This window comes from Dermacentor albipictus, chromosome 6 (assembly GCF_038994185.2).
Source record: "Dermacentor albipictus isolate Rhodes 1998 colony chromosome 6, USDA_Dalb.pri_finalv2, whole genome shotgun sequence".
Taxonomy (NCBI): Eukaryota; Metazoa; Arthropoda; class Arachnida; order Ixodida; family Ixodidae; genus Dermacentor; species Dermacentor albipictus.
The window spans coordinates 43,679,794-43,704,766 of NC_091826.1; the positions used below are offsets into that span (position 1 = coordinate 43,679,794).

A 24,973-nucleotide genomic window follows, 5' to 3' on the forward strand; every position below is an offset into this window, starting at 1 on the left:
TTAGAATGAAAAAGTGGCTAAACAGCAGGGCGAGTGCATTGTCATTGATTTTCCGCGATACAACCACAAATGGGGCAGTTCAGATTGAGAGGGTTATTGCAAGTTTTCGAGTTAGCAAAGTACGAGGCAGGAATGGCTTTGAGCAAAGAGTGGGAATGAGGAGTAATAATACACAATATTCGCATTGGAGTGTTCGCAACATTCGCAACATCGCATTGGAGTGTGCAGGATTCGGCGGTGCGTGCATGACCTTAATTTCTTCTTGTGGTTCCAGCAATGAGGAGCAGCGCTTACAAGTTGTACCATGCGACCACGGCGGAAAGCTCTTATGTCCCTCAGCTATCAAAAAACTATTTAACCAATTTCTGACCAGCTTCCACGACATCACGACACACTATCAGTCACAAAGACGCGTATACCCATTCCCTCAGGCTAGGTTAGACAGAACGCAAGCAGTACACTTCAGACTATTACAAACGGATTCTTACAGAAACCCCAGACTCATGCATGCCATGTATCCAGACATATGCACTACAAACCGATGCACGTCGTATGGCGAGGTTGCCACACTTAATCACATGTTATGGGAATGTCAGCACTTAACATACAAATCGGGCAGTGCCGACGCCTCCATCTTTTCTACCGCCAGCCTCCGCTCACGCTGGAAGACCGCACTGCTCAGCTGGAACCTGACATCACAACTCTGAGCCGTCCAGCGGGCCAAGGAAGCCGCTTCGAGACAAGGTCTTGGAACCGCGTCCACGGCGGGTGTCTAGACCCACTAAAAACACGCCGGACTCAGATCTTACCGATTCGAAAATTAAGTTTACGCTCTCTCTCTCGCTCATTGAGCCCATCTGCTGCGACAGCATCGAGGTGTCCTAGCCGCAACCACCTTCTTGAGGCGAACAACTTATTTGCGATGCGAAGAGCGTTGTCCTCGTCCACAAAGTTTTATTTTGTCCGGAAACGTACTTACCTTCACAAAATACGGGGCCCTGATTGCTAGAAATAACTCTTGCAGAGACCTCTTGCAATGTTATCTCTAACTAGAATGCAACGCGTAAGGCATGGTTTCCTGTTACGAAGGTGTTCTCGTTACACAGGTGTTAAACTTCGCTGCGTACGCCTTGCACCAGCGACTAGGCAGAATATGGTTGGTTACTCCACTCATAATGAACAAAATACAGTGAACGAAAGGAACGTTTATTTTTTCTCGGGAATTCCAACACGCGGTCAAAGCTCTTGCCGTAGTTAATGAAACGAAATCACGATTTTTCGAACACATGGTAAACGCGTTGTCGAAGAAAATTTCGCATTAAAACGCTTTCATTCTGATGAAAAGTGCAGCCGTGGTAGATTGCACGAAGGACTTGCGAATCCGTCAAAGGACAGTCAATTCGTGGTGGTCTGAGTCGGGCGCCGTCACTCAGTCGCGTATGGCGATTTCAAATATGTAGAACCCCCTGGAGTAGGGGGGGCACAAGCGTTCCAATAAATATACTTGCTGACACTTTTCACTCCCGGCCTGCAAACTTAAATCACAAGAACCTTCTCTGCCCAGTAGTGATACTCTAACGACTTGCGGAAGCTTGCTATTTTCTGGCTTGGCAATCCAAGTGATCTTGACCACTTTTCCCCATACTTTTATGCGTTCTTTAATTACTTCAGCGGTGACAGCCACTCTAAACCACACGTCTCGCCTGTGCAACCGTATCGGGATGCTGCAACAGGTACCCGTCCACAAAAAGTTTGATAGAAGCGCATGATAGACTACTTCGTTCACTGTTACGCTGTTTGACGCGCACCTGTCGACACAACCCTCCGTCGCCTCGTCTGTTCTGGGCGGAAGCAGGAACAACTGAAGCAGCGGTTGCTAGTTATCGCCCTTTGCGACTTGCAGTAAGCTTCGGAGGCACATGACCGACTCGCAAGCCAGGTGTTCCAAATTTCGAAGGAGGTCGGTCCCCTGCCGACTACGCGTACTTCCGCCGGAAGAACTGGCTGCGTCAGTCGCCCCACCTTCTCCGGCCTCACGACTCTCCCCGGCTACCCCAGCGAGCAGGCGCTGTTGCAACTGCGAGTGCTCGCCGAACAGCTCCGATAATTTCTCGGCGGCGAGCGTAACGTTGGCACTCAGCGCCTCTATACTAGATGCGAGCGTGGCGCTTTGCATTCCGGCCGCCTCGGCGCGTTCGTTGACCTGACTCTGAAGCACCGTGACCTCGTCCTCACAAGTGTACCTCACCGATGTTCCGATTTCGCGCCCGGCTGCAGTGACGTCACTGGCAGTGACGACGGTGTTGCCACCTTGTCGCGGGGACCCGGCCTGTGCCGCTGATGACAATGCGTTTCCGCAACCGCCGATGTAGTGGGCCGCAAGCTTGGTGTTCGGGACGCTCTCGCCGCATCGTTGACACGGAAAGGCGTGGAAGGCGCACTCTGCCTCGAAGTGTCGCAGAATGGTCTCCAGGGTGCCAACAAAATCGCATCCGTGGACTTCGTTCCAGCAGTGAGCCTTCAAAGGAGAGGAAATGGGAAACAGGCGGGACGTAGTGGTGTTAACAAGCTGCTCGGCACCATGAGAGACGGGCAGCTCTTTTACATTGCCTGTGAAGTTAAGGGTGTAGTCGTGCTAGGTGGAAGGTAAGGAGGAATGACGTATTCAGAAAATGGCGGGTCGTTATGTTGATAAAATAAGTGCTTTATACGTGGTGCAAAAAATTGGCTGAAGGCTTAGCTCGGTTAAGCCTGGAAGATTGCGAAAGCAATACCCTTGGCTGCGCCTTGGTTCGGCTGATGGTGTGGACATGGTTGCCCTTTGTTAAACTTACGGGTATACATGATCCGACATAGCGCAAGGCAACGCGCCGGCCAATGCGAGGAGCCGAGCTGTAGCCCGATTTATCCTCCTAGCGTGACGTCACACCAGCGAGCGCCTCCTCTTGGTAGCGCCGCAGCAGCGGCGCGCAAGGCTTCGCCTCCACTATCGATGCCGCGAGCTGGGGCCCCGCCTCTCGGTCTGGCGTGACGTCACACGGTCACGTGGCACGCAGCTGTGTAAGGAGGTGCCACGACCACCGATAGGCGGAAAGTGCGAGCAGTATTGCTTTCGCAATAATATACGATACCGACGCTGCGAACACTAAAAAGTTAGAAATAAACATATACAGGGTGTTTAACGTAACTTGTGCGAAGGATCTAAAAGAAAGTGGTTAGCCCTAGCTGAATGAAACCATCTGCGTATGGTTTGCCGTCATGTGGCGCTCCTTAGAGTAGGTTTTTATGTTCCGCTAAACTAGACCATTAATTAAGATTATTTACGCAAGTTTTTATAATAATCACTTTACGGTCAAGTGTGTTTCATTGTGCTGCTGGGGGATTCACAGACGAGCAATCCAAATTTTTGTGGCACCGTACATGCTGCGTGGCGATCATTTTCGGCGTTTAAAGAAAGTCCACCAAACATGATATAAGACAACGTGACTGCGCTCGTGCGCAACGAAACGTATTTTGCCTTAAAGTGAATATAAAAAAAATGTTCCATAGTTCATCATAGTTAATTAACCGGAATATAAAACTATTACAAGAAGCGCTACACTACGGCAAACCATATTACGTTGGTTTCATTAAGCTGAGGCTAACCACTTCTTTAAATCCTTGGCACAATTTATGCGAAATACCCTCTATAGACCTAGCTTTCCGAAATGAAGTTTCGTATTTGCTTCCTGTCATTCACCCAGGTATTGAGTGCGTTACAGCCGTACTACGGGGTTACTCTTTATGTACAAGATGATCTACACTTATGTCTACGCGCTCATCTAAACCAGCAAGTGCAGATCAGACCGTATGTGTGTCGTATGTGTAAAGTAGTACAGAATAGACGCTTTAACATATATTTGTTACCAACATCTACAGAGAATATCAACCAAGAACATTAACGCAGTAGTGGGATTGTACCTTTATCGAACACGAGGTTCTGACGAAAATAGCTACCAATTGTTCCTGATCGCCCATCCATGTCCTTCAGATACATGCATAACTGCCCGGCATGGTTGCTCAGCGGCTATGGTGGTGGGCTGGAAAGCACGAGGTCGCGGGGTCGAATCTAGGCTACGGCCACAGTTTATCGATGCGGGCGAAATCCCAAAACATCTTTGTACTAGGATTTAGGTTCACGTTAAAGAACCCCAGGTGGTCCCAATTTCTGGAGTCCTCCACCACGGCGTGCCTCATACATAATCAGATCGTGATTTTGGCACGCAATATCCTATAATTAAATTTTTCTTATAGTTGGGGCTAAGAAGTTTCCGTGATTTCGAACGGCAGGCTTCTTTCCGTAGTCATTCCGTAGAAATGTAGAATTAAATTTGACTACGACGATCTACCCTTGTCATCATGATGGGTGCGGCAGCGGTTGGCTTCCTGAGCCAGACCAGCCAAACACTTCCGTAATGGCGACTGAGGCCGAAGCTGAACAGCATCTAAGAGCCTCATTGTATAAGTGGGCTGCCGATAGCGTTGTGGGAGGTCGGTGGTGCGATTAACTTTCGTTGCAAAAAAAAAAAAAACAATTGATTTTAGATACTGAAGATGCAAATGCCACATGTCGGAACATCTGATAGGGTATTCCAGTGATGAGCAGAAATCATAGTAGCCAGATAAGGAAAGAAAGCAAATACTTCAATCTGTGTTCGGGACTTACGTCTCATAGTGGTGTTTTCGTAAATGCCGCTGAATAATTTCATTGCCTTATGTGTTATTCTTCCTAGCTTATGTTTTCGAATAGCCGGTCGTTTCTGTGGCCACAGTTCCCACGTTTCACAGCTGTTATCGAATAAGACGTTTGTGGGTTGACTTTTCACTGGTCTCTTGTTGATATTGGTCACGCAGATCGTTCCTTTGTGCAACATGTAAACTTAAACCGCGAGACCTGGGAGCGAGATATCGAAGGAGAGAAGTTACCTAACACGTAAAAACGTGGGCACCCTATTTCCCCTGCTTGTTTGGCGGGAGACAGGGGTCGCGTACTCACCTTCAGGTTGTGCTTTTTCTTAGCTGACAGGTGACAACTGTCGCACTCGTCCCCGCTGAACGGTTTTCCGTCCAGTGGGCACAGGCTTCCGCCATGTTCGATGACGCAACCTGCCCGGCAGTCTTCGCACAGCGCGTGAAAGCAGGGCAGCACGACGGTGGTATTCGGAATCACGTGACACACGCAGCAGGCGTAACGGGTCAGCATCAGCTCGTCGACGAACCGCGTCGGGCGCCAGTTGACGCCGCTGACACAGTCGCACACTCGGTGCAGAGATCGCCGTTCGTGGTCGGGCATCGTAGCGACCGAGGGTCAGTGCCTACAGTGAGCAGAGACTTCACCGCAGTAGCTAAGGCGGGCGTCTGTTATTAGCACCCACGTGACATCAGGTAACGTCCTATCATGACGCGTCACCGTAGTAGCTAAGGCGGGCGTTTGTCATTAGGACCCACGTGACATCAGATAACGTCCTTTGATGACGCGGCCGCAGGTGTGGCGGCGCCTACAGCGAGGACGTTCTGACCCGGACAGCAAGAGACAATGACACAGGCTAGACTATCGACTGATCTTTTATTATTGATTTCCTACAATCCTTACAGCACAAGATAGCCAAGGCCTCTTTCTTTATTTGTGTGCGTGTGTGTGTGTGTCATTCCGATTATCGGACTCCTTAGGTGGAAATATCGTCTTTGCGCAAGTAGCCCTTTTCTTTTTCTGTTAGTAGTATGTGATGGTGTATTGATGATGATGATACTAATGGTGTAAAGAAGCGACAGTTTACCTTAATTATATAAAATAAATGGTGATGTTTTACGTGAAAGAATATCGCTTTCTGATTAGGTACCAGAAGTACTATCCCTCTTTCCAATCTCCTTCCTGTATCTCATGCTGATTAGTTAGTGAAAGACTCGGGGTTTATTTATTTATTTATTTATTTATTTATTTATTTATTTATTTATAATGCAAACCCGTATTCGCTTAAAAGCGTTACAGAGGGCGAAGATATGACAACGGTAATACAAAAGGAATCGCAAGAAGAACACAGTAGGGAATGATGCAGTGGAAATAGCACAATGTCGCCTACAAATACAAAAACGAGCAAACGCAAGGAAGCACGACAGGAAGTTACAGCAAAACCAGTTAAGTGATCACATCTTGAGTATTTTCTCTTAGATTGCTTAAGTTGATGTTTGAGAAGCGGTGTTTTCATGCAATACATTCCACTGATTGATGCTTCGGGGAAAACAAGGACCTTAACAAGTTTCTTCTGGCCTTGACAGGTCTTACATCCAATGGATGATCTTGGCGATAATAATTATGTTTTATCATGTATTCCGACTTATTATTGCCAGTATTGTTATAAAGGATGTCCTGAAAAATTTCAGACAGAAGTATCATTGGCGTCCGGCTGACTTCGAAAGCGCTAACATTCTTTTCATTTCTGTGACGCTGCTGGATCTGCGGCAATTACCCGTGATAAAGCGGGCTGCTCCGTTTTCTTTGCTCTCCAGGATGTATTGCAGGCGGTCCCGATAAGGGTCCCATGTCACGCACGTGCATTCAAGTATCGACTTTACATATGGAACATATAACTTCTTGATTGGCGAAGGAAAACTGCGACAGCTTCGAACCAAGAACATTAGTACGCTGCACGCTATCTTAGAAGTCTCGGCAATGTTATCCAGTCAATACTTGATAAATGAACACCAAGGTACTTGGTCCCGGATACGCTCGGAATGATCGAAATGTTATGTCTGCGAGTATGAGACGTCAGCTCTTTTTCTTTCCTCTAAACGTTCACGTGACCACATTTTGATCCGTTTAATGCCAAGCACCAAGTGCCACATCATTCCGCAACCTTATTAAGGCTATCTTGGAGGATTTTTCTGTCGCTTGAGTTGCTTACCAAGTGATAAACAACAGAGTGCTTTACATACAATCGAAAGGTTCGACTATACACTTTCAGCAATATCGTCAATAAAAACAAGAAATAATAATGGGCCTGAAACGGAACACTGTCGCCCTCCGGACGGCAGCGGAACAGGTAATTAGCAACATCTTTTACCACTGGGATCTGCCTACGGTTTATGAAGTAGATAATGACCCTGTTCGTCAGGCCGGCACTAATCTTTAGATGCTGAAGTTACTGTATCAAAAGATCACTGTAGCACCCGATCGAACGCGTTTACATAATAAACAAACAAACAATCAATGCTAGCACCTTGATCTAATGCGGTTATTAGGCGAAAGTAAATTCCGTCAACTGTGCGCCTAAAAAAGATCGACGCGAAAACCATGTCGTCCTCGGTAAAAACAATTTATGCAAATTCGAGTGCCTTGTCTCGTGTCGTGCGTTTCTTTGCATTTAAACCTATTAACACGCAATACCAAGTAGCCTGCCCGTCCGTTTTGTTGCCTTATTAGGTTGCTCACTGTGGTATATCATACAATGTTAAAGTAGCTGAAATGCAGCACCCTCAAGCAGCGTGGCCTTCTTGTGTTGCTGCTGCGCCATGCCTAGCGGGCTAGATATAAGTGGCCGTAGTAGTCGCGTTCTAGGAGTAAAAAAATACGAGTTCCTTACTACTAGGCGTGCTTAGCCCGTTTCTTCGGCGCCTGCGCTTCGCGGGCCAACATGGTTGACATACACTGTGCCATACGCAATTGATCAATATAAAAGTTACAAACAGGGATAGCGTGCCTCAGAAAGGCTGGCGTACGTTCCATAAGTGGGCCTATCTTTGACAAAAGCAGCCTTGTAATGCTAGGCAAACCAGTTCTAGCGTGTTAGGAGGGTGACGTCATGTGCGGTTATTGTCGGCGGTGGCTAGCAGCAAAGGAAGAAAAAAAAATCAGCACTGTCATTCGGCGTTTCTAGGCATTGTTTATAAGACGTGAGTAAAAAAGAGTAGGGGATTGGTGAGGCGTCAAGAAAAAAGAGAGGAACAGGAAAAAAGGATTACAGAGGGTGAAGCACGGGGAGGTTGGTGGAAGGTGAAGAGGATGGCAAGCTTTTAGATAAGTGAACAGAAATTGGCGAGCATTTGTGGTTCATACAAGACTCAAGTCAAATTCATACAAGACGCAGCAGCCTTCGCACAGATACAAAACACATTTTTGTGTTTTTGTTCTATCAATTGTGTTTTGTGCTATCAATATCAACAGCTTTTTGTTCTATCAATTGAGATCGTGCAATTGCCTGAAGAAAGGCATGGTTACAAGTCTTGAACGTTCTGACATATTTGGCTTTTTTAACGTGCGACATAAATCTAAGTGCACTAGTGTTTTTTTGTTTTTTTCTTTGCCTTTCGTCCTATGGAACCCTCGGCCTTTGGCTTAGCAGCGGAAAGCCATATCCACTAAGCTGTCGCTGCATGTATGGCATCTGCCTTCTGTGTCACATCGAGTTTCAAGGATATTATCTGCGTGTAAACCTAAAACCTTTCAGCCACAAACTATATTCGGAAGATTCTGGGACTATGGACGAAAGCTCTGTAGACGCAGATGAGGACTAAACCATACGGGATAACAATTAAGGTACCACAGCTTCGCGGAATCTCATGGTATCAGTGAGTTTTCGTGCACCGACTCTCATCTTCTTTCTTGTTATACTCTCTCCAATTGCCCAAAGTGCCAACCGGATGTGACCCATAGGCTGACCTGCTTGTTTTCATTTTTCTCTCAAGAAATTGCGCGGACTCCAGTAAACTATGCTAAAAAGGATGTTTCATCTCTGAAGAAAGTGAAATACATGCCGCTGGGAGATGAATAACCTCGCTGCGCGTATACTGCGCAATCAAGTTTAATAATGATCGATAACTTTCAAAGAATAAGTCAAACTGTATAACTTTTAAATAGGCTCCTTTCCTTCTGCTCTAAATGTCTTGCCAGGAAGAACGCCAGCAATTGGCCAACTTTCGATATGAATGCACCTTGCTCTAGCTCCAACTCCAGAATAAAAAAGAAGTGCATTCGTATACTGTAGACAGCGTCACTTATAGGACGGCTAACGTGGAGAAAGATGTTTAAGGCAGATCACTTAGTAACTCCGCCTGTGTGGTCGTAAATATCTCGCTTTTGGATTGCGTCCTCTTTATTTCTAATGTGTCGTGGAGGCCAAGAAGGAGTTCTCTAGAAACATACTTGTCTTTTTTTATTATACCTTTTGGAGCACTCCGAAAACAATATGACGATTCACGTAAGCTCAAAGCAAATATAGGCAGCGTTTTTTTTTTTTTTAGTACTGCGAACAAAGATGTGAAAGGTCACCCGTGGCTTGTAGCCCACTTCTACTTCTTGAGCTAGATTGCTCTCCGAGGCGGGCATCATTTGCACAGGAAACCAAAATGCCTCGGGATCTTAACGAATTCTCGCCAATTAACGTTTAAACTAATTATTTAACGACAGATATTGAAATTTGCGAAATCTAACCACTGCCTCCGAAAGGCATATCCACTTGGAATAAATTTTGGGGACGGCAGGAGCTTCGGGATATGCGTTCCGAAAGTTTGCACTGAAATAAATGGATGCTGCAGTAACTTTTCAGCTGCAGTGCATTAATAGGCGTTTTTTTGAAAAAAAGGAAGTGTGTTGAAGAACATAAATGAATTTTTATCGCAAGTCTTACTGCGCTTACCTCAAAACTGGTGTGAAGTTCCAATTCAAGGCAGATACGTTTAGTGAAACCACGGGCTTCAATTCGTGTGTTGGAATATATGAACTACTCTATGGCTTTCAATTTACTTATTTTTTATTCATTGAAGCGAAGCTTCTATACTAGCCTGCGCCGGCGATGTAACGCTAAAATATAAAACAGTTGAAGTGGGTATCCACTTAGGTTTCCCTGCGTGGATGAATTCGAAAGTATTGCGACGTCTTCCCGATGACGACTCGCTTTACAAAACCTAATGGTATTGTTTTCGCGTTGCCTTGTATCATTTCTCGCATCACGTGCCTCGGCCTCATTCACGTACTTGCGTGGATATCCAAAAGAGCAGGGCGCAGCTACTCACTGAGACGTCAAAGTCCAAGGCTCGACCATCGGAGCCCACGACAGAACTCACCAAAAGCACTGCACCGACTGGCAGTGGACTAGGGCCGTGAGCGTCTTCGCAGAGGCAGGGGCAGTACGGGAACGCTGGCATCATTGGCGGCATCGGAGCCAGCTGTGGAAGACGACGATGACGACGAACGCGCGAGCAATGACGCGAGCGCGTCTCTTTGAAGACGTAAGGTTTTGTATCATGTCCGGCCAAGCCACCGCATTTTCCTCTTCATGAGCCATATGATGCTTTCGCATTAAATGGAGAGAGAGAGGACATCCTTGCTGCCGTTCTTGGTGAATTTCCATCACTACATTGCATTTTAACGCGGCAGCGTTAAGAGCCCCCCTTGTCGCATGAAATATGGCGTCGCCATCCCGCGTCCATCGTCGAACGTCTTCTGAGGGATAAATCATTCTGAACCACGTGTACCCGACCACGCCGGCACTCCATGTAGCGCAAAGACGTTGCTGAACAAACTTAACTCTTCAAAGTAAAATGCGCCGAGAAAATCGGAAAGTACGACTTAGGCACAACGTAGATACACGATAGCGTCGGATTGTAATTTGAATGTACGAGAAAACACAATTCTGTTACTGAAACACAAACCCCTTTTCCTGCGTTTCTACCATTCACGCAGTAACGCGCCCGGTTCCTTGCGACACCATCCACATGTCGCTCGTCTCCGCGCATCTGCGACCCATGCAAGAGGCCGCGTTTCTACCACAAAGCTCGCCTTCGTGTCTAGCGTTCACTGCAAGGGTTTCCCAGTAAACAACGTGGTTACATAAGCCGACGTTTCCGAGAAGCGTGAGAAGCATTCAGGGTGGTGTCTATATATCTCCATCAGCAGTTCCACGAAATCGTTACCTCCGTCTTCGTTTTTGAGAATATCCCATACCAATTCCATGGCTCCCTTAACATCTAGAAATGCTATCCTTAAAAGTATATCTTCAGCTACTGAAATATCCATGCACTAATTACAAAGATGCTATCTTATAACCGTCTACCTGGTCTAAACCCCATTCAGTAGTTCCCCCATACATACAGTACATACTTTTTAGCCATCCATTTCGACCATTCTAATTATATGACTTGAATGCCATTCTATATATAACTGACATTACTGTAACTGGCCTGTAAAAGCTTGACTTATTTTTATCATCTTTGCCTTCGTAGATGAGGTTCATGTTAATTTGACGACATCGAAACGGAATTTTCTTCGTTTTATTGACTTGCTATATTACACGAGTCAGAAGTTACCTGTTGTTTCGACCGCGGTTTTAGACTGACTGTATTGGGATTTCATCGGGTCCTGTGGTCGGGTTATTTGGGACATTTCCTTCTGCTTTCTTCCAGTAAAGGTTTCTGTGCTATATTTTGATATCTCGGGCTTCTCTGTTGTTGCTGGATCTGTTTGAACCTGAACTACGCTGTCTTTCGTGCCGAAGTTATACCCTACAGTGCCCTCACGGGCATTAATCCAGAGGGGAAGTGCAGAAATAAGTACAATAACAACAAAAGATTCGAAATACACCACAGGGGCTTTGCCCAAGAGTAGGATTACATGGCAAATTACAAAAACTAACACTTACTGGAACCCTTTTCAGCGTTGCAAATATCTTCCCGCAAGAAAGACGACGAAGGCGAAGGAGCCGCAAAATTTTTTTTAGAGAGATAGCTCTACTACTCCATGTACAAGCCCACAAAACACATGATTGCGTAAATATGAGTTTCAAGCTCCGCCAAGGTGAAACTGGGACACAGCCTGCCATAACCGGCGTCTGCTGCGCACGTCTTGAAAGCGATCTGCGATGTGGACAAAGTGCGCAGAGTTCTCGTAGCCTCGCATGCCCTGTGCTTTCGATACCTAGGTCGCGTTGAAGCAAGACTCAGCATGAAGGTCAATTGGCTCGCTACTGCCACGCCGAGCAGCGTCCGTGTGTTGTCATGCGGTGCGATCCCGTAGTTGCTGACGGCGATGTACAGCGTGTGTGTCCTTCCCCAAAGCAAGATAAACCACGCTATCGATCGACAAACTTGGTTTACCCGCGTTCAACCACGGCAATATATTTTTTCTTTTTTTTGGGGGGGGGGGGGGGGGGGGGTAAGCTCCCCTTCGGGCAAAACTGCTAACTTTTGGAATCAGAACAAAAATCATCACGTCGCCTGTAATGGTGACTCAACAGGTTAAAAATATCTAATGAGGTGGTAAATATGACAGTAAGCGGGATCCATAGATAGTCCAAGACACAATGAAGGATACACACACGAATGGACAGGTCAAGGACAGCAGTTATACGAGTCAAGGTGGCAAATGAGAAAAATGGTAACTCGTTTCTCGTCGGCGAACAGCCTGGCAGGTGATTCCTTCGCTACGGCTGCAACGACTACGCTATAGACCAGAATACGCTAGCCTCGCACCCAGACTAACCGAACGCATACTCTCGCACCCGGATTACCCGGTCGACCAGCACCATATTGTACAGGGCTGCCAAAGTGTGTTCGCCGGCGACCAGTAGACATGGCAAGCGCCAGCTCTAGGACTCCAAAGTGCGGAAATGTGCCCGTTCACGCGGATCCAAAGTACAAGAAGTCATCTGGGCATCATTGCGTCGTGTTTGGATGCCAAAATAACCAGCGGAAAAGGAGCAGGTTGCTTAGCGCTGTTTGCGAAGAGCACAATACACGTAGGGAATCGTGCCGGTGCGGTGTTTTCAGCCTGCACCGATTTCCATCCGCAACGAAGAATGACAAGCTGCGCCACCGGTGTATAGCTGCAGTGAATAAGAAGAACTACCAACCCAGTGAAAATGCACGAGTGAGTATTCGATCTGTGTATATTTTGGTGCCACGTTCAACTTTGCGCCCTACGAACGTAATATCTGTAACACGCAGGTTTGCTCCGAGCACTTTCTGGGCAACAAGCCTACAGAGCAGGATCCCGCGCCGGTGCTTCGCCTTGGCTATAACAAGAAGGCAAGCCCTTTCGTGTTTTCATTTAGGCAGAGCTCACGACGGTTAAGCGGGACAGATGAGTTTGCGGTTAGCGATACTTGCAGCTGGTGCACGGCATGACCATTAAGCGCGAACGACAAGTTGTAAGCAATAGTATGTTGCCCTGCTGGTGGGCGTTATTGCTAATGAATGTAAACCCAAGTCCGCTCGTCACGTAGCATGCGTCCACAAAAACGTAAACGACGACTGCTCGTCGCCGAAGGTGTTCTTGCAGTGCGCCTGTCTTTACGAGCTGGTGTTGCAAGTGTCACTCGTAACAAATTCATTTGAGCTTCCTGAGCTCTCAACTGCGTGCGAACTGTTTGGCGAGGAAAATAAGGTGCTTAATCATTGTTGTTTTTGTAACAAAATTTTGCTCGTTCCTACCTGTTTTTTTTTACTGTTTTTTCTAAGGGAACGCCAACAATCCGATATGGCCTCGCGCAAGCGAAACAGGTCTGATACCAGGTAGCTGCAGTTGGTGGGGCTAATTTTTTGGAATGCAGGTGCGGTTGTTGTCTTGTACTAAAGGGGTCCCTGATGATGCAGCTTTAAGTAGGCATGCTAATTTTATGTGCCATGTCATGGTTTGTGCAACTGTACAACACCTGCATCTGTCATGCTCGCCCTGTTAAACGGGCTTTGACTGCACATGTAGTTGAACATTATAGCTTCTGTATTTCCTCATTTTCCAATGAGTGCAGGTTTAGCATCATATGCTGCTTGTTCGAGTGCTGTAGGCATGTGTTCTGAATGTTGTACTCTTAAGTGGTTGTACGATACAATTGGCCTGGTGTATTTTCTATTTCATTTTGAGAGGACTTTATATCTTCGCAACAGAGATGGCATGGGAAAGAACTACAGCCCTTCTTACTATAACATCTATTTTGTTTTCAATGTGCAGGTGGTGAAGGGCAGGCGTCTGCTAATCAGGCAGTCAAACGACCTCACCAGTTGGTTGCCAAGCGCGGCCAACCCAGTAGTGACCATGGCAAACAAGACCAAACTGAAAGTGCAGAGGACAATGTTCTGCGTGCTTTAATAAAATGTGGCACCAACACAGTGCTGTAAAATCCTTCACAGGTTACGTGCCAAGAAGCTCACACGTGTTCTAGCATATAGCGCGCGGTTTGTACAAACGTAATAGCGTACTTACCCGATATATTCGCTTCTGCAGTCTGCACAGCACTCAGTGTGACCATTGCGGACTTGCATGAGGTCTTGAAGTTTGATTGAATCGAGACAGCAAAAATGACAGGTTAGTAAAAACGCGAAACACGCCTTCCGCCCAGCTAAAAAGCCCAAGTTTCGCTTTCGCGCCGGGTCGCATCTCCCAGCGTGGCAGCCCAGGCCTGCTACTTCGCGGCGCTTGGGATAGATGGCGCGACCGGCGCTCATCAATATGGCGGCGCGCTTAGAATTCACGGTGTTCTGGTGTATACGTTGAGCGAGACACTGCAAAGCATATTCTGAAACTTGTGGGGTTTCGGCCTCTCGCGGGGGTTGGAAGAAGACGAGCCCCTGCGTTGCGTTTCGAGGGCGCACCGTGTCCCTCTTCTCCCTGCCTGGAGGGGGTGGCAGCGGGCAATAAAGCATTCACACTCGGCTGTCATCCCGCCCAGGGGATGGTCAACGGGCTTCACCCATTGGCCAACATTTCGGCGGGACTCGGGCCCCTCTTGCGTGCGCTCCGGGTACGCGCTCGCATGACGGGGCCCGAGGCGAGACCACATCGGGGCGTCAGAAGGTGCGTACGTGTTCCTTTCTGCTGGCGGCGGCCCCTTGTCCGCCGCCGGCCGATGGTTACTTCGGCTCGTCGGGGTCCCGGCCTCGGAGGGTACTGTTTCGTCGTCTCGATGTCCTGAGGCCGCATCGTCCGATCGTGCCCGGCGTCTGCTCTGCCGTTTCTTTCTGTTTACATTTACCTCTGCTGTAGGGTGCGCGATGGCGGGCGCAGGCCGAATAGGCAGCCTCTTTCTCTTGGGTTCATTGCTTGCTGTGTCGCGGTGCGTCGTTAGAGGTCACCGGCGACCATTTGGCCATGTGTCGTGTCGCGATTATATTTACATTCGGACGCCTTGCTTAAACTTATGTTTGTGTCGAATGCCAGATGTTAATGTTTGTTGCTTACAGAGGAGCTTCGCCTAGGGTCTCCCTTGCTGCGCCCGCGGTCTCGCCTTCCCCTAGCTGAGGCCTTTGGGGCGTGCATGCACCCAGCTTCGCGTCGGCACACGGAGCGGGCCGGAGTAGGCACGGACGTGGCGCCCTGCATGCATGCATGACGGCCCGGAGTGCTCGAAACCGCGGTGGTCGTCCGGCATGCGTGTTATCGGAGCGTGCGCCTCAGTGACCATAGCGAGGAGGCCCCAAATTCTACGGATATTATACGCGCTGAATCAACGTTCGCGTGATTGACATAGATTATGCAACCCGAATAGTGACCGCGGTGTCTTAAGCACGACACGAATGTCTTCAGAAATTTCGACCTGCCACCGAATTTTGGAGCTCGTCATGCATCTAAGTAGGTTCAACTAGCTACAAACACTTTGACGTTCCTGATAAGTGTGCACATAACGTCCGTTTGTGTAGTATTGTACACTCCCGCTGGAATCTGTTGCAATGTTGCTATAGTTTGGAGCGCAAACCCTAGATTCTCTCTCCATTGTTTTCATTGCTTTGAGCCAAAAAATCGCCGAGAAGGCTTTGAGTCGAAAATAACTCTTTATTTTGAAAGAAACCACACACATACACATTTCAAGTCACAGGAATATGCGAAAGGTGTACAAATCAGAAAATAAATGTCACCTCGAAATTATTTCAACATGCACAAACCAACTTGGACAAGTCAGATGAGGACACCGCAACGCAGCACGGAATATGACGTTGTGTGCGTGGTTTCATGAATCCCTTCGCAGTCGCGGCTTAAAGAACAGTATTCCTTTGTTTTACGACCTACTGTGTCACTACGACAAACTGATTAGAGAATGGTTATTTGTATGAAAAACGAACTGTTGTATACTTAGATTACACTGAAGTCCATGCACAATTTGCCTTTCACGCCATACTATGTACTTTTCTATTAGATTTAGCGGCTCCTAATTACACTGGCAACCTTCGCAAAACGCGCACTTCACTCTTAGGCAGACAGCTCACTCACGCGTTTCGCTGTGGTCAGATGTTTAGGGCGTCGAACTTCTGAGGGTAAGTTCTCGCACTGAGGTTCTATGCCGATGCCTACACAGGAGCTCATGGAGTTATTTAAGGTTTCGACGTTATCTCGCCACTGCTCGAGAGAAGTTGTTTAACGCGTCTGCAGGAAACAGTCGCTTTTCAATGTGGACTTATCACACGCGGCAGGGTAACGATAGCAGCGTGAAAACAGCCTTTTGTTTTGACGGCAAAAAAAAAGCATACGAGTCGGATGTAAATGCAGTTCCATAGCGTCATGGTGCGCTAGGCTAAAATCGTAGATCAAAGTTGAAGCCGACACTTAAGTTCTCCGCCTTTTATAAAGCCCTCCGCACCGAGCGTTCGGGTTTCAACGTAAAATACCACGTCATTTGTTGAAGCGTTGGATTCGCTGAAAACACCAAGAAAGCAATCAATGCAATGGTCATTACACTGGTTCTCGTTTAGTACCGTCAGTGTGACATTGTCGTAGGAATACCCAGGAGTGTCCGCCAAGAAAGGACCGCGGACCATTACTACAATTCGCTCTACAGCTGTATTCGCAAAGACAATGTGGAAAAAGATATCGCTGCGGTGCCGAAGAATCCACTCTGAAGACGCCTGCCTCCAGGCTAAATATTTTGTCAGCGTTTCTCAAAGTGACAACGCACGCACCTGAAGTGTAACGCACTTCAGAAATCCATGGGCGGCCGCCACGCGGCAGATACTCCTGCCGCATTAATACCAGAATGCTGAGCGATGCTCTGGCGAATGCATCCAACTTTCGAAGGATGAGCTTCTTTTCCGACTGCCACGGCATGTTCGTTTTCCCTGAACTGGTCGCAGCAACTGCACCTTCCCTTTCCGAAGATAATTTTTTTTGCTAAAAGCGGTCAAGCACTCTTCGAATAGGAAGCAGGTGCACTGCTAGCGTCGAAGAGAACTGTGCCTGAAGTTTATTAATTTTCACCCCCAAGTTACTTTCCAAGTTTCTAAGCGCAGCGGTCATTTCCCCAACTAAGGTAACGTAATTGGCCTTTGATTGTTCGACGACTTCGTTCATTTGACCCTGAAGATTGGGCAGGTGATCAGAGCACGGATCTCTGAGTAGCACCTTCAGCTCTTTCAGACCGGCATTCAGCTGTGCAACCGTACAGCAGATACTTGACTTGAATTCTTCCATTTTGTGCACCAAGTTTTCCTCCGAACTCATGACCACGTTGCTGATCTCCGACAAACGCGCGGCTTCAAAGTTCCTAAATAGTTGCAAGAGTTCGTCCATTCGCCTCCGAACTAATGCCAACTGCTGGTGACACGGGCCTTCCGGAATGGACGTCATTTCGTCCGTTGTTTCACTCAGGTCACGAACGTCAAGTGAATCGCCACGTTCACAATTCTGTGCAGAGCCCGAAGACAGATCACCGCGGGAGCATACGGCCACATAGTGCGCGGCAAGCTCTGTGCGCTTCACTCTTCGTTCACAGCGTGGGCACTGGAGGGCATGCAAGTCGCATTCTCTCTCGTAGTGCAGCAATACAGCTTCGATGGTGCCTACGAACTCGCAGCCGTTGCATTCATTCCAGCAATGGGCCTGGAAATAAAAAAAAATGCGTTCAGGTTGATAAACTCTCCGCGTAGATTTGCGTGCCAAAACAGGGCCTTCTATAGATTATAAATTACAAGATTACAAATACTCACAAGCGATAAAATTTCTTTCAGTAGTTGCTGCTAGGGATGATATCCAATGGCACCCCATATGAAACAGGTAGAATACTTATTTATTTATTTATTCATTTCCTCAAAGGTCTCTGTTGAGACATTACATGAGGGAGTGGGGAGTTAGTGACAAAGAGATACTACAAATTACAAAAGGATATTTCCGATGAGTCGCTTGAATGCAAGTGGGTCGATGCGAGTAGTTCTAGCCTCGTTTAGCTAATTAACTTTTACTACATATATTGCGGTCTACAATTCAGCCGGTCTACATCGTATTCATCCTGGTTAAGACATCTGTGTTGATATTGTTATATTACCTACACCTTCTACGACCCCGGAAGCTTGCTCCCTTTTTTTTATTTTTTCCCCCACACTTCCGAACGCCTGTTTATTTTCACCGCTGAGCAGTTCGAGATCATGCAGAGTCGCCGCCTGGCACATTCCTTCGGAACCAAGTCAGTGTGAACACGACGATTTATATAAAAAATTATAAATAAATACTGGCTTTAAGTGGCGGGAAACTTGAACCTTCTATAAGGCACGCCGTAATGGTGGACGCACCTGAACCTAAATGCACATTCTTTCTTTGTGATTTCATTTTTTTAAATATATTGTGCAGCCCCCATTTAAATGTCGTCGCCACTATCGAAGCCGAATTTTCGACCGCAGGCACAGAAGCGCAACTATATACATACTGCGCTAGGACGCCACATAGAACATTACCTAATGTGCTGAACTGTGTATAATGCGGAAAGGATGGTGTTATTCGGGTCCCTCAAGAAGATAGAAGTTCCTCACAGTTCTCTTCAGGACATTGTTTTCCGGCGCAGGAACCGGTTGTGTAGGAGGGACGTCTCTCGCTTTCTGTTAAATTACCTACAGGACACGGATTTCGCTTCCGCATGGTGAACTGAGGAGTGACTATTTGTAATTGGGAGGTCTGTGCCTGATTATGTGATTTATTTATTTTAAGTGTCGCTACGGCGGAGCAATTGCCGGCAGCAACTGCAAGGCTAATCCCACCCGTAGCCTACAACAACTCAACTCAACGCCACAATGTGAATTTCCCCTCCCATCGGTTGTTTCCTAGTAGCTTGCACACGGACGTGTAAGGAAAGCTTGTAAGGACTCCTTGTTTTATAGTTGCAGCCCACCCACGATTATTTCCGGTTTTTTTTCGGCGATAAGCGGAAGCACAGTCTCACGCCGTCTTTGAGGTATTACAATATCAGCGATCGTCTTTGACGAACGTGCTCGTTGGTTTCTCGCGGCCATTCATTGACAGCAGGCATTCACATTCTTTTATTGCGATAGAACTCATATGAACCCTCCAAACGCATAGCAGCCATCGCCGTCGGCGTCGCCGTGACGTTCCGTATAAAGTCGAAGGGCGATAACAGCGTCGCCGCGCGCCCTATACGCTTTACGTGCGAGTGAAAGCGTGCGAGGGGAGCCGACGATCGCGATTCAATCTCGTCCGCGAGAGAGGGAGAGAGACAAAAGCGGGGATGAGAAAGCGCGCAGTCTTTCGTCGCGCACGAGGAGCCCAACGTAGCGAGGCACCGCAAGGGGGAGGGTGGGGGACGAAGGGTGGCGACGTAAAGCGCGCAGTCTTTCGTCGCGCACGAGGAGCCCAACCTAGCGAGGCACCGCAAGGGGGAGGGTGGGGGACGAAGGGTGGCGACGTAAAGCGCGCAGTCTTTCGTCGCGCACGAGGAGCCCAACGTAGCGAGGCACCGCAAGGGGGAGGGGGGAACGAAGGGTGGCGACGTAAAGCGCGCAGTCTTTCGTCGCGCACGAGGAGCCCAACGTAGCGAGGCACTGGAAGGGGGAGGGGGAACGAAGGGTGGCGACGTAAAGCGCGCAGTCTTTCGTCACGCACGAGGAGCCCAACGTAGCGAGGCACCGCAAGGGGGAGGGTGGGGGACCAAGGGTGGCGACGTTCTACTCCGGCTGCAACTGCGCATGTGGCGGCAGCGCACTGTCGCGCCCAAGATCGCGCGGCCGTTTCCCGAGAGCTATCTGCGTTGCGGGCAGAGTCTACAGGTGCGGCGACGGCACGCAGCATTGTGCGTGCTTTGGGCTCTCGGCGCTCACTTTGCATTGAAGCTATAGGCAGCACGAATGTCGCTTCGCTCACTGCTGCGGCGTTTGCTCACGCCAGCGTTTTGAACAGCGAGTTTCCGCGGTCACCGAGTGAGATGTGTGCATGTTTGCTTGTGTGCGCGTGAGACGATGCATGTTAATTTAGTTAGTATGCCTACGCTTATAAGTTTGTACCGCCGATAAAACTACTGTTCCTACTTCGTATAGCTGTCCACTAATTTGCTGTCGCCATCGATGCTTCGCCTTTCGGGCGAAACTGCGACTATGTTTTTTTATTTAGCCACCGATGACACATAACGCAAAGTTATTGCTTATGTTCGGAAGAATTTAAGCGTTAACTGTAGAATGTGAACCACTACAGTCATTTGATGGCTGGATTAGTCGTATTCGACATTTCACGCAAGTCAAATAAGGTGGCGTAAAAATCACTAACCGCATAGAAACGTATGTGGGCTTCGACACTCATTGTGCAATTCACATTCGCTTACGTGAATGTCATAGTGGTTAATGAAAGACGAGTCGCCAGCAGTTGACTTAAAAGAAAGACAAGACTTTGCTGAGCTCATTAGTGTGCCATGCGGTTTGTTCCTTCATATTTTTCCATGTTTGTCGTTTGGGGATGAACAGAGGGTCCCTCAGAATATATTGTTATGATGTCAGCTGCTGTTGAGTCAATTCAAATTCACCAACGCCACGTGAACCTGCTTTGGGCTTTTACACAGAGCCCTCTATTTAAAATTTACTTCACTTTCCATTTAGGGTGCGCAATCTTCCCGACCGGCCAAGATTTTTAGAATGCACTATCTCCACCGCTATTGGCACATATTTTTTCGTTGAGTAAAGCCACGCTCTCGGTTTCTGTTTTATGTAAGCGCCGATTGAACGAGCCCATCAGGGTTTCATTTGCGAAGTTATCGCTAACTATGCCTCATTACTGCTCCGCATGCGAGTCTTGCTAACTTAGTGGGCCTTTTCCTATCCTAGCTTCATTCTCCCGCGCTTTTGATAGCCCTACGTGCACTAATAGGCTTCAAACTATCTAGCATACAAGACGGAAGCGGCCAGATATCATATCGCATGAACCCCCGAATCAATTTGAACTCAGCAATAAAGACTATGTCTTGAATAACCTACTTCTCTTGGATCTGAACATCCGGAATACGATAGCAGGGCAAACATTTTATCTCGCGGAATAGATCTTTACATTTTCTGCCTGATTACAATCCCAATATCCTGAAGTATCGCTTGAACAATCATAAAACGAAACCTGCCTCAATGTTACCGTCCCTTGAGCTCAAACAGGGTGGTTCTGCGTTATACATGCAAATATTTTGCGAAATGAGTCTTAACATACCATTTCCAAAATCGAACACAGGCGTATGAAATTACAAAGGAAATAATAACGGGCAAAAGAAAGTTCGTAGTAATCCCATGCGTTCACGGTCTATGGCAACAAACATGAAAGGCCTCAGCATCATTCGCCCTGTCCTCCTTAGTGGATACGGGATAAACATCGACTAAGTTCATGCGTCATGTGTGCGGCGTACAGCCTGCCGCAATCTTTTTTTGTTTTTTCTTGTTGGCGCAGTTACGTTAGGCAGATGGGCCGAGGCAGCGGTTCAAAAGCCGTGCCCGGTTGGCTACCGTCCACCACGGACGGGGAAAAGGTTACTAAAATAAAGGGCACGAAAAGCAATAAAGAGGCAGTCGGTGAAAACACACTAGCAGATGAATGTACACCGACAGTCAACGGCGCTCGTAAAGTCTAGTGGGCATGCAATCAGCCAGATTTTAATGATATCGCAAAATCGTCCATTGCATGTTCGTGTGCGCCGTGTATGTCACGGCGACGAGTGGAGATGTAAGGGATAGTATGTACGCTGACGCGCGCAGTGCAGTCTTAAGCGCAACCGTCGTGTGCCACGCCCTTTCATCGATGACATTGCAAAGGGTTTCGCTTCGTGACCAACGAGGTCGCATCGTTCACACGAATACCCGACGGTACCTCGCTAGTGCTCATATTTTGCGACTTCCAGCTTCATCTTTCGTGCACGCGTCATTCCTGTGCCAAGGCCGTTTTAAGCCGGGCCGTGCAAGTATTTGTTGGCAGAGGGATGCATCTGTCTTCGTGGCGTAGAACTAACTCGAGGGTTCGGTATTCATTGTGCGCGAACTATCAGTGGTCTCGCCACTTTAAGACCTTTACCGTGAGAAAAGCCGGAGCTCGCGTGATACTGCTAAAAATCTTGTTGATTGCGCTTCAAGAAGCGCAGTCGTGTTTTAGAATGCTTTGCGGAAGTTTTGGAAACTATTAAGCCCATTGCTAGAACACGAGGGTCATTCCTAAAAAGCGAGGCTAAAACGGTCGCGTTGACACGGAGCACTTGGACATTTTCCGGGCTGTGCAACAATAGTACGTCGCACACCATGGCAACACCAATGTGCAAAGCTAGATTATTTAACGCGAGATTCCGTCCGCAAGTTGCTCTAATACATGAAGTAGTTAATGCTACTAATGGGTCGCAGATGTCCAATATACGGCTCCGGGAAATCCGCTGATTGAGACTTTCCAATCGCACTACCCGCGTACCTTGCCGCAGCGTTGCCGGCTATCTGTGAAAGGGAGCGTACTGCACTTTCTTAACAAGAAGTCTCCGCCAGTACCACGAGCACAATCGAGCTGATATTCGCTCACCTTGAGGCTGCTCGCTCTCGAGGCAGGGAAGTCATTCCATAAGCACTCGCCCTCGTCGAACGGTTCCAGGTCCAAAGGACACACGCGGCGGCCATCTTGATCTCTGGCACCGGTGCAGGAATCGCACAGGAAGTGTGAGCAGGGCAGCAGCGCCGTTCTGCTGGGAACCGTGCGGCAGAGGCTACAGACGCGTGGCTGCGGCACTTCTTTTGCGAAGTGGATAGGGCGCCAGTTCGCTCCAACGATGTTGTGGCCGCTCAACGTATGCACCGCACTTACCGCCGGGTCCGACATGGCAGCGGCTTGGTTTGGGGGCGTTTGCCGCACTGAACAAGAACAGGCGAAGTGCCTGCTTCCGACTTCTTTATCCGGCGGAACGGGCGTTGTTCAACGGCTGCGATAAACGTGGTCACTATGGCCACGCGGATCTGATATTACGCCTATGGGGAACCAGCGCTGGCCAGGAGGCGCTACGACATTTTTCATGCGTTACTAAAATATGCTGAAACCGTCCGATAGGGAGGCTACGAAGATGGCACGACATATTTAACGATAAGAAACGTGCGCCTGTATCAATGTTCGCCTAGCCCGATGCGGCCAGCCAAGTTCTGTCCATGGCCATGCGCGCTGCGTAGAGCGCATGCGCTGCTACGTTCTAGCACGTCGGTTCCCTGCCATTTGAGGAGCCGTGAAAAGTGTGACTCAAGACAATCGGCGAATTTGCTGACACGAAATCACTGCGTGTGCTACTGGAAACTGTGTCTACCGCTGGCTAGGCTGTGTGTTACGGCGCTGCTGTCGGCACGTGAAGCTTCAGCGCTGGTTGCCCATATACGCGCCGAGCACGCCGACGGACGCGCCACTGGTGGCGGCCTTGCGCAGAACACGCGGGAGAGGAGCATGGCGGGCGCCCTAGTTTGTTGTGTCGTTGATCGTGCTTCTCTGTCTTATTCCCGTTTTCAGTGCAAGATAGGCAACACCATTCGCACGTGTGGGGTGGCCAAAGCTTCAGGGAATCTCGAAGAAGAATTGTTGCAGGGTGGGGGGCTCAAATACCGGTGAAAACGTGCCGGCGATACGGTTCTAATCATTCCCGGCAAAGCCTCATTAAGGTGAGCAATGGTAGCAAAAATGGATCGTCGCTTTCAAGGGAAATTTCTTTACCTTATCCTTTCCTTTGTCTCGTCGGTGTTTTTTACCACTCGATCAAAGTTAGACGCGTGAGCAACGAAGTTCATCTGCCAGCAGCATGATGTTTAAGGGTATTTCGTTAAAGTTCGGAATTCTGTTTCCCACTTATATTGTTTTCCGCTTCTTTACCGCGTTGCGCTACCTAGGCAGCACGACTGCACGAGCGCATTGCGTTGTATGTTAAAGCTACTGAAGTTTGCAAGAACTGAAATTGTTGGTTTTATATGGCGGGTTAATCCTTGCACCAGCTGTCACGCACTTCATGTCTTACATCTATTTTATGTTTCGCTTTCCACATGTTTAACTGTTGCTAGTTGCTCCAAGCATAACTCCATGCTCAAAGAATGCATAACCATGCATTCTTTTGAGCTGCAAAGTTTTCACCCTGTCTTGTTTGTAAAGGGTATAAATCACGCTGTGTCTTATCGTAATGATACCAAGGAAGTGCTTTTTTAACGTAACAGCGAGTCGGCCTAGTTGGAACAGATTCATCTTAAAACTTTTTGTGCGCAAACAAACAGGGACGAAGAATAGGGGCAACACAAGGAAAGCGCTCGTCCTTGTGTTGCCCCTATTCTTCGTCCCTGTTTGTTTGCGCACAAAAAGCTTCTTTAACAGCTTTATTCTTTTCGCCCGAGGGCATCTTAGCTATTGTTTCTGTTTTTGGAAATGTGTTTAGAAAATAGGTAGTTCAGGGCGAGAATTGCTAATAGCTGCTGCATATGATACTTTTGTTCCATTTCTCGCTGAAAAGTTCGCGTCCCGTTTGGGAAGTCATCATACCTCGATGCTGCCTGAGCAAACTTAGCACGCCGAAAGATTTGTTTGTTTCACAACGTAGTCCCTTCTTGAATGTGAGTTTTCTACTCAACTGAATTCTTATACTTACGCTGCAGACGACTAAACCGGGCCTTGCCGCCAGCGCTCATCTACTTTGACTGGCGCTGCTCTGCCTTTAAATATATCATGTGGCACCTCTCTCTAGTAATATAAAAAAGTACTGAAACGTTAGTCAATCTTTAG

The 24,973-nt window shown here is 47.9% G+C and overlaps 2 protein-coding genes across 2 annotated transcripts; both read right to left on the reverse strand.

The window, feature by feature from the left end:
* Positions 1–1,185: 1,185 nt before the first annotated feature.
* On the reverse strand, positions 1,186–5,433 carry LOC135895742 (TNF receptor-associated factor 6-like). The gene is made up of 2 exons (XM_065423893.2): positions 5,036–5,433; positions 1,186–2,518 (listed from the first exon to the last, which is right to left on the reverse strand). The coding sequence occupies exons 1-2, from the start codon at positions 5,330–5,332 to the stop codon at positions 1,877–1,879; spliced, it is 939 nt and encodes a 312-aa protein (XP_065279965.1). The 5' UTR covers positions 5,333–5,433; the 3' UTR covers positions 1,186–1,876.
* Positions 5,434–15,776: 10,343 nt separating this feature from the next.
* Positions 15,777–23,225, reverse strand: LOC135922001 (uncharacterized). The gene is made up of 2 exons (XM_065456406.1): positions 22,760–23,225; positions 15,777–17,833 (listed from the first exon to the last, which is right to left on the reverse strand). The coding sequence occupies exons 1-2, from the start codon at positions 23,051–23,053 to the stop codon at positions 17,126–17,128; spliced, it is 1,002 nt and encodes a 333-aa protein (XP_065312478.1). The 5' UTR covers positions 23,054–23,225; the 3' UTR covers positions 15,777–17,125.
* Positions 23,226–24,973: the final 1,748 nt, after the last annotated feature.

Bases quoted from the DNA above. Each gene is read 5' to 3' on its own strand.
- LOC135895742 (XM_065423893.2), bottom strand. From the start codon at position 5,332: ATGCCCGACCACGAACGGCGATCTCTGCACCGAGTGTGCGACTGTGTC. The intron at 2,519-5,035 runs GTGAGTACGCGA...TCTCCTTTGAAG, and splicing joins AGAAAAAGCACAACCTGAAG to GCTCACTGCTGGAACGAAGT.
- LOC135922001 (XM_065456406.1), bottom strand. From the start codon at position 23,053: ATGTCGGACCCGGCGGTAAGTGCGGTGCATACGTTGAGCGGCCACAAC. The intron at 17,834-22,759 runs GTGAGCGAATAT...TTTTATTTCCAG, and splicing joins CGAGAGCGAGCAGCCTCAAG to GCCCATTGCTGGAATGAATG.